At 32.8% G+C, this 10,290-nt stretch overlaps 1 protein-coding gene across 1 annotated transcript in view; it reads left to right on the top strand.

Moving 5' to 3' along the window:
* The first annotated feature begins 5,311 nt into the window (after positions 1-5,311).
* Positions 5,312-10,290, top strand: part of LOC117115355 (S-adenosylhomocysteine hydrolase-like protein 1) — a 28,879-nt gene continuing 23,900 nt past the window's right edge. The window contains 2 exon segments of the mRNA XM_033259108.1: positions 5,312-5,423; positions 9,339-9,499. Of these exon segments, the coding sequence (XP_033114999.1) occupies positions 5,327-5,423; positions 9,339-9,499 (258 nt within the window). The 5' untranslated portion in view covers positions 5,312-5,326.

Here is a 10,290-nt window from a genome sequence, read left to right as displayed (position 1 = left end):
CTTAATTCATTTTCTTAAATTTTTTTCTTTCTAAACTTATTTTTTGTTATATTCCTTCATTTTCTATTATACTTTATTCTTCTTTCCTGTTTTACAAGCCTTTTTCGGATGCAATAGCATCTTCTAGACAAAATGTTGAACAGGATGGTCAAACCTCATCCATGGAGGTACTGTAAAATGTGTTTACTGATGAATTCATGTGACGGCCTCTGTGCTTCAATTAAAAGGCATTTACTTATTCAATTTATAGATTCATTTTTCCAGCTGTTTTCGTACACTTACATTCGTGAAAATGATACTACACGTCAGCGGCACCTGATGTGGTATTTTGTAAGGTGTCGTACCTGCAGAGATACAGTTTGATCCTATAATGAGGCCAGGCCAAATCATAAAAGAATAATTGGTCTCTCTAAAAGCAAAGGGATTACTGAAACCATATATATCTTAGAAGAAATTTTCTCTAGAATTAAGGCTAATAACAATTGGATTTATGAACCTGTGGTATATATTTCATTATTATTCTTGCAGTGTTTTGTTGCATTTAATAGATCAAATCTAGGTGAATTATATTCCCATCTTTAACTCTCAATGTGCTTATTTCATCTGTGTCACCACTCCTAACATCTACAGTTTATAATGTCATAAAAATTTTCATTCAAATGTTCCAACCTCTGACACAAAATATGCGTCACCGCTTCCTAACATCTATTATTCACATTATTCCGAATCTGTATTATCCAATGTGTTCCACCCTCTAACTCAAAATTTGTGTCGCCACTTCATAACATCTATAGTTCATATTATCCCTTTTTAACAAGATGTTCCAACCTCTTAATCAAATTTGTATCGCTGCTGAACATCTATAGTTCATATTTTCCTGAATTTCATTCAGGTGCTCTAACCTCTGATTCAAAATTTGCAAGACAGTTGTGGTCGTTAAAAACAATAAGTGTACTTAAAATATAATGCATAAATGTATGCCCTTTTGAGTTTTTCTTTGTTTTCTTTTTGGGTGCTGATATGTCTATATACCCAGCATTTTGTGTTGGGTAGCTCTTTATTCTTAATGCATGGGTCATAACCTCATGTGACAAGAAGCATATTGTGGCAATAAAAGGCAAACGATCTTAGTTTGTTAAATATTAAATCTTTATTAATTGTAAATCACATAGAGATATCTAGTATGCACTCTATCAAGTCGAAGTTGTTATAGTAACCTATTATTAAGGGACACTGTCATGACGAAAAAGTGTCCCATTAATAGGGATTCGCTGTAAAGTTGAAAAATATATATGCTTTGATTCACGGCCAAAAGTGTCACCCTGTAAGTGGTTCTAATATATTCCTACTCTGATTATCATTATTAACTTTTTTTATTGTATAATTTTTCTATTTATTTTCTCTATGTAATTATGTAGGCCATTAACTACATATCTCCACCTCACATGTTTTCTAAGCAATTATTTTCAACTGTGACATGCTGTATTTTGATATTCTCTCCTTCGTTATCCTCTTTATTTCTTCTGATTTCATGTTTTTTTATTAATTGTAAATTAGGATTGTGTATGGTAAGCAGATTACCAATGAATGTCAATTCTACTGCGTCTGTAAACAAATATACTGGTGCTTTGTTTTTATGTTTTGTATATTATTACGATATAATGGGGGTTAAGGAAACCACAAAGGTTATAAAATTCCCACGAGGCGCCAACGTGATCATGTTTAGAATCAACTAAATGTCGCATCAAACACATAATCTCAGAATGCTCTTCAACAAAAATTATATTTCTGAAAATGTCAATATAAAGGTGAGTTCTAAAGAGTGTGTGGATGTTGTAATGATGCATAGTATGTTTTAAAGGGACAGTTGAATGTTTCTACCAATGTTTATGTTGCAGTATTTTAACTAATGTTTTAGTAATAGATATAGAACATTAAAGGTGTAGTCTCATGTTATGGTGTTGTAATGTGTAGTCCCATTTTAATTATTATTGTTATACATTGTACAGAAAAGACAAAAGACAGTCTTATTTTGTTATGATAAAGTTAACAATACAGTTCTATATTTTGTTTGTAGTGATATGTTCCATTTTGTGTCACTTGTCACAATTATGTTTATAGAATTTTAAAAAGGCAGTCTATGTTTGTATAATAGCCTAGTGTTCATAATATTATAGGGGAAGTTTTGCATAATGTACCATAGTTCCTCTAGTATAAGTCAACCCTCCTTGAACACAAAAATTGGCCAGTATTTTGGAGTGGACTTATATGCGACGAATCCCCTTTTCAATAAAATGGCAATTTTCAGGACTGTATGCCTAATTGAAAGCCAACATAATATTTTTTACTGAGAATTTTGTTTGTAAAAGTTATACACTGGGTTTTTGGCCGAGGAAAGGCTGGTATGTAGAATTAGGTGTAAAGTAGCGGTTGGGGTGATACCTGAGCTGAGCTTATAACTGAGAAACTACAGTATAAGCAAATGAACAGAATATTCTTGGCCAAAATCGGGTTAGCGCAGCAGTTGTTGTTCAGGCTGTAGACCGTGTGGATTTCAAATCCCACACTGTTAATTTTCCTACATTTGCCACTCTTGACCAAGGAATAAATCAGTAGGTATGCTGTAAATGACTTGGCATGAAATTCGTCAGGTGCTTAGCAAGCTGTATGACCAGGAAAACTTCACAGGTTGCATAGATGTTTGCAGACTACGCATTGCATGTATAATTTATTTAGTACAGTAACATCTCCCAATTATGAACCTCCCATTTATGAACTCTCGATTTTACTAACCAAATTTGCGGCAATGACGTCATTACTTCTGTAAAGTATTATTCTGTTGCAAAAAACAGTAAAATCCAAGTCATATTTCGTGACAACATTTTTCTCATATAGCATAGCTTAGGCCTACTTGGCCCTGTACTTCGTAGCATGGCCAAGGCCTACCCTCACCCCACTGAGATGCTGAACTCTCTGAATTATGAATTTTCTCATTTACAAACCCTGTTCGGACGGAGGGATACGTAATTGGGAGATGTGCTATGAGTGCCTATTTGCATATGTCAGTGTAATAAGACCGAACTAATTAATGTTATTAATTAATATTTCATGCTTACTGTATAACTTAATTGTAGCTTAGAGGCATAGGATGCTGAAATTTAAATATTTTTAAAACAGTTAATTAATGTGGCTCAGGATTAACACGCTGGTTAAGATTGCCACCTAATGGGAATAAAACTTACATCACCATGGCTGAAAGTTTGTAATATTTTAAATGTTCAGTTAGATAATCTTGGATGAGCTGTAGCTATTCAGTAGATGTTGTCTAGTTGAAATGAAATGTTAGCCCCCACTGGAAATTACAAAAAGGAAAAATCATTTTACATGTAATTACAGCTGTCTACATCTGTATAGTACTTCTAGAAAATAAAAATTCAATATAATGTTAAATTAAGTTATTAAACTTACAATTAACACTAACAGATGCATACAAAAAATGTCTTTTCTACATTATCTTTTCATACAGTAGAAGCTTAAATTGGTTGGTGCGGTAGTAATGAATTTTTATAGTAAGGATGTTTATAGCGCTATAACATTGCGGGAAGTCTATTTTACTTTAAAAGTTAGTAGTTTGATCAATCACTTTTTGCCTCTAAATTGTTCTGGTGTTTAAACTTTCAAGGAGTTTGTCCATTAAGGGGCTTTACAGGCACTAGGCTTTTGACACCAACTATCAACCCCCTCTGTGGTTCTAAAAAATGAAAATTAAATTAACAAAAAAATCAATAAAAACAAAACAAAACAAAAGAAAATATCAAAATATCTTGTAGACAACCTAATTTATTGTTATTATTTTATTGTTATTTGCTTTTTCTCAGTTGGCCTATATTATTTCTCTGTAAAGCGCATAGGGGCAATGTTCAATATGCGCTATATAAATATAACATTATTATTATTATTATTATTATTTAATTTATTATTTTGAATGAATAGTTCAGTGCCTCAATGAATATTTTAGGTTTTCTAAAGATGTTTACTAAATTTGCTATCATATACTTTCTCAAACATGTACCTTATTGAAATAAAATGTTTGCTTAAAAGTATATTATTAAATAAATAATAACTGTTAGTGTTTAAAAAGTGAATTGAAAAAAGTTGTTGGCATCGGTCCTTCAGTGTCCCATGACTACAACTTCAATCTGAATCACGGCCTAGGCATAGGAAATAGCAATGCCAGCAAATAATTTACGAATTAATAATCAGGAAGGTCACTTATTGTGCCGTAGCTTGCTCATTCCTCATCGAAGTTACTGCACAGAACGGCGCCTGTACGCCAGGCGATAGCATCCACTGTTGGTTTGTGCGGCTAAATACCTTTCCGTGTGATTCCACTCGGTAATTCATGCATGCCTAAACCAGCATCACTGATTCCCCTTCCTCAAAGGAAACATATCTCTTCTCACCCCTCCTCCCCAATCATGGATTCCGCGGTTATCTACGAGCATGACGAAGCTGTCGGTGTGATTCAGAAACATGCACAGAACGGTAGAAATGCTAACGGAAAGTCTGAGGAACAGAATACTACTAGCCCAACTTCAGGCACTTCCACAGACAAAGTGAGTAGTACCGGGTATAGAAAGCATTATGCTAAGCCTTTGAGAAAAAATATTGCTATGTTCATGGTTTTATATTTAATTAAATGTATGAGGAATTTTCCAGATCTAAAAACTATAGATCTTTAAACAGCATAACAATATAATGTAGCCTTAAAATGTAGTTTCTTTGTACAGTATCATAGTTTTTTGACTAATGGAAATTATTATTATTTATTATTATTAAAAAGCATTTATATAGCACCTTTACAAAAAAGATCAAAGCGCTGTACATCAAAACCCATTACAAAGATAAAAATAAATAAAATATTTTATATCAATCAATAAAAATGGCAAGTACAAATTACAACATTCAATAAAAATTTCAAAGATCAAAGTGCAGTACAGAAACCCATTTTTACAAATATAAAAGTAAGTATAGTAAAAATAAATTTATTTGATGAATGTAAATGAGTGGTTCAAATTTTTACTTAAATTTTCGAGATTTCTCTTGATTTATGTGAGATCTTTTTAGTAACATCAACTCAAAAATGTGACCAAAAACTTTGTATTTTGTCAGTTGGCAGAGGCTGAAATGTGACCTAGTTATAATAGTAAATCTTCATTACGACACCGGTAATAGTAGCATTCTTGGTTTATCCTGAGATTTACCAGCCAGCGCGGTAATAGGCTTCTTCCGAGTGGTGCCACAGCTGGTGAGGTATTCTTTCATTATGCATCTTTACGGCATTGCTCTTGATCACTGTCCATCCCATGGCATCTTGTTGGTCTCACATCCAGGCAGCCTTAGAATCTGGCAGGCAAATCTAGGTTTGAATATTCTAATTACTTTTATTCTGATGAAACAATTTTAATTTTTTACTAATTTTTACAGTCGTATAATAAAAATGTTCAGAGCATTGCTGAGTAGTTTTCTGTTGTATTGGAAAGAAAACTTGTCTAATTTATGGTTTTGAAATTTGACTACCATTTTAATGAATTAATGTGAGTTTGAAACTTGTCATAAAAAAATTGGAAGAAAAATTAATGATTATAAAATGTGACAATTCAGGGGTAGTGCAGATATAAGTAAGTTAAAGTGGAGTTAACAACCATAGAAGATTTGAGCTGTTTCATGTACAGTATATATTTTAAGTAAAATAATTAAGAAATTATAATTACCCTATAAGTAGATAGTGATAATTATAAATATCAAAGCTTCAACAATTTATTATTAAAGCTGGTTTCCATAAAAATCACTGCACTCCTTTGGCAACGCCGATTGGTGAGTTGAATCAGGGAGTGTTCCTGATGGCATTGGGGACAGCTACGCTGTCAAGGATTACAGTGAAAACGCTGTAGTGACTATGTAGCGATTCTATGGAGACAAGACTTAGTGTTAGATGATTATTGCCTAAAACCTACTCCCAAGGTTATTAGTGGTGGGCTAGATAACTCAAAGGTGAGTTTTTACCCACGTCATGAAGAAATATAGAGATAACCAGATAAAATTGTATTCAGTCATATACAGATACCCTTTTGAAGGTATTGCTATATGTACTGTAATGATATATTTGTATGATGATAGTATTTTAATGTGATGGATTATTAGTGTTTGTCCTATCATATCAGTATTTATTGAGTAGTTATTAAGTGATCAATTCTTCTGTCAACTATAGTCTTGGTGCCTTTTAGATCGGTTCATTTAAGGTCATGTGTAAAGCGGTTATGTTAAAACAAGGATGTTTAGAAGTAAATTAACCAGAAGAAGGAATCATCTTAAAATACCAGATAACTCATTAAAAAAAAATGCTCTTTGCACAAGCTCGGAAACCACACTGTCATCACCCACGGATTAAAATATATAATATCCTTCAGCATCATCTAGGACAAGCTAAGACGTTAACCCAGTCAAGGACTTCCTTCAACAATTGTACCCAGCATTATTTGGATGCTAGAAGACTGCTTCTGTGATGTGACTGGCATCATTGGGAGGAACAAAACTGAAACCAATGTTTTTTTAGTCTCAAATAGTCTCCAATACATGAAAGAAAATATGTGTATATGTATTGCAAATTGGTAACTGGAAGAGATTTAATACCTAAAAAATACATTGGTGTATTTTAGTTGATAATAAGCTATGGGAGATCCAGAAATTTGAAACAGAGAGGGCCCAAGGAGGGACTATCAGCTAGAGGTTCTAGACCACCAGAACCCCAACTAAGTTTAGAAAATTTATGATTACCTTATGGCACCTCTTGATGGCCAAAAATAATAATAATCATGTTAGTCTTATAAGAGTGCTTAATGCAAAACAATGCTTCTAATTGCTTTACACATAAACGAACTTGAAAAATGGAATGACGCCATAAAATATCCTAACAGTAACCAAAAATGAAAACGCAGAGGAACCCTTTTCACAACTCCGTTCTCCAGTACTTTGAAGCTCCCATAATTAAGAGCTCGCTGGAACAGAAATCACAGGAGCTCGAGTGAAAATGGCATCTGACTATCCTATCCTACCAAAAAAAAAAATGTAGTGATTTTTGAGGAAAAAATATAACAATTAGATTCAGTTTTCGAGTTTAAGCAGAGTTTTAAGAGGAGCAAGTAATTCATAAAAAGATGATGCTTTAGAAATTTTTTAAAATGAACATTCTCACACTTATATTTGAATATTTTTTCTCCATTTAAAAAAAAATAATTTTGAAAAATATAGGGCGGGAGGGGGGTAGACACGGGCCAGCTGCTCCCTCTTCCCCATTGATTGATGTAAAAATGCTATTTTTATCCTGTGATGAGTCAATGATCAAGTCATTTGGTTCATGGGTCTCCCTCAAAAAACATGCCAGGAAGTATGTCTAAATTAGTAAAAAATATTTCAAGTGATACACACATCCTCCCTATAGCTATAGTTTGGAAGATCTGGTGCCCTTGTCAATGTACAGGATGACTATTCATTTTGCAGTTAGCTGATAGCTTCAGAAATTTTCCTACAGGGGTCCAGCATGTTTGACAGGAGATCCAAACCAAAGGGCCCTGACAGGGTTCCAGAATGAAATCCTTCGTGGGTTTCTTGATGAGAATTTAAGGTTAGGATGGCCCAAAGTAGTACCTATAGACCACAGTATTAGGGATTGGCAATCAAAATTCAAAATAACTTTAAGTGTTCAAATTAAATTGTTTGGTGTGACAACCCTGTCACCGGTGTGCTAGATGAGATGAGAGGTCTATACTTGACTGAGGGGGAATATCTCGACTCCCACGCTACTTTTGCTATTGACATACGTAAAAATGTGTGTACATAAATGTGCTAGCATGCATTTTCACACATGTGTACATGCTCATTACTTGTCCTAGAGTATATCTTCAACATTGTGTTGAAACTTATGACTAACAATAACAGAGCTTATTTCCCTGTTGGATGAAAACCAGATTCTTGAGATGTGTAACTAATATTATAGATTTGGAGCATGTTGACAAAAAGCTTATACAGCAGATTCTGACCTAAATTCCAAATTTAAACCAAGCAGTCTTGATTTTAATTGAACTCAATATATTAACATAATTCCTTGCAGCTGATTCCTGCGTAATCATATCACATGTGCCAGTACAAGATTATTTTTCCTCTGCAACTAATTTTGCAGGAAATAATACCTAATATTTGCATAGAATATCATGTTTTATAAACTTGGTTAGATTTAAAGCATTCAAAAAATTTTTTCAAGCATTAAATCTAACCTTCGTATAATAATTTAAATAATTAAAATCTTGGGATAGCACAATATTTTTTATTATGACTAATACACTCCTTAAGCCTTGTGAATGAGACGAACGCACGCAAAGATGCGGACCCAACGGGTCGTCTTTTTAATAAGGATCTGTTCAGATTGCCACTGACAATCAACAGACGGCGTTGCGTCGTATGTCGCTCGCCGGAAGCAAACGTGGATTCGTCATGCGACGGTCGTACGACTGTCTTACGATGCAGTGAGTGTCTAGCCTTATAAAGCATCTTATTATTTTAGTTAATTAATTAAGATCATCTGGGATAAATTGGAGGGATTGTTCTCCATTAATATAGTATTAAAAAGATATATAAATTATTAGAAATATTTCATTGGTAATTCTAATAATGGAAGCAAAAATTAGAAGCATGAGATAACTTCCACCATGAGGTTAAATAACATAAAAACTGGATGGCATTTACATTTTGAGACAGGATGAATTTAAGTAAAGTAGAATAAATGATAAATCATTATTGGAGAATGATTTTTAATGCATGACCTTTTGCACTTTGGTTTAGGATTTAGGAGAAAAAAATTCATGCAACTTGTAATAAGCAGATTGATATTATAACCATGTGACAGTGTCCTTGTTGTTTTATTCTGTGCATATTTTATGTCATAAAGAAGGTAATTGTAAGTGAAATAGTCACATCGATTGATTATGGTATGAAAAGTCATTCCATGAAAATATTGATAAGTAATGGAATTTTTTAGTATCTGAAAGTTATCATCTTACTTCTGAGAAGCACTTTATACTTTACGTGGGTGTAATTAGTTTTTAAGCAATTTTCATCCTTTTTTATAAGACACTTAGCAAATAAGATCATTGTCTTTATCTTGATCTGTATGACGAGGCTAATGGCAATGAAGCGCAGGCGATGCAGCCTTTGAAATATGGATTCAGGGTTTTGGCATCAGCAAATGTATAATTCATATGTTATGTACGTTTGTTGTTTAGCAACGATGCGTATGCAACATTCAGCAATGATGCTGTTGACATTGTCAGCTGGAATGGTAATGCTCACATGTACATCAAACACAGACTATACGTGGAACATGCAAGTACATCTTGTAATCTCAGGGAATTATGATAGCGAAATGTTATGTGATAGAATGCCGGTATGTAGTATACTTCATGCTATTGATTTTCATTTTATTTATTTTTATTTATTCAGGTTTAAAATACATTACAAAATGCAGAACAAGTGTGAAATAATCACATTACAATAAATATTGATAGTGAAATGTTTTGTTATGGAATGCCCGTATGTAATGTACTTTGTGCTATTGATTTTTATTTTATTTATTTTTATTTATTCATGTTTAAAATACATTACAAAATGAAATTATTGTATTATTATCTTTACTGATCTTTACAAATTTTTTGAAGAATATTTATAATTCCGATTATTCTATACTTTCATTCTGAAGACTAGGAGCAGAATTTACATACTTCTTAGTTTTTATATCTGCAGTTGCCAAATGAATACTAGTATTATTGATGTGGTAGGTTTTAATTGCACTTTTATCTTATCACTTCCAACATGAGTCGTGAATGTGATGTTTTCTTTGGTGCACATAAATTGTGTTGAGAAAACTGCCAGACTTGAATTTTAAAATAAATAAAAAGCAAATCACAATGGTTGGGGCTGAGGTAAGAACATTTTTTATTATGGCACCTTTAAATGACTGGAAATGGCACTCTCAGACCTTAATTTTAATTTTATAATTTTTTAATTTTCTTTTTTTTCTTCATTTTAAAAATAATGTTGAAAATATTTTTGATAGATTCAATTGTATGTGTCATTGTCCAGATTATTAAATTTTCTTTGATAAAAAAATATATAGTCATGATGTGCCTATATAGTCATAATGTGCCCATATAGTCATGATGTCTCTTATACACATCT

This window comes from Anneissia japonica, unplaced genomic scaffold, assembly GCF_011630105.1.
Source record: "Anneissia japonica isolate Jap-2015-1 unplaced genomic scaffold, ASM1163010v1 scaffold288073_len612986_cov165, whole genome shotgun sequence".
Lineage (NCBI taxonomy): Eukaryota > Metazoa > Echinodermata > Crinoidea > Comatulida > Comatulidae > Anneissia > Anneissia japonica.
Note: the sequence above shows the minus strand (reverse complement) of the source record. Positions and strands in the feature narration are given on the sequence as shown.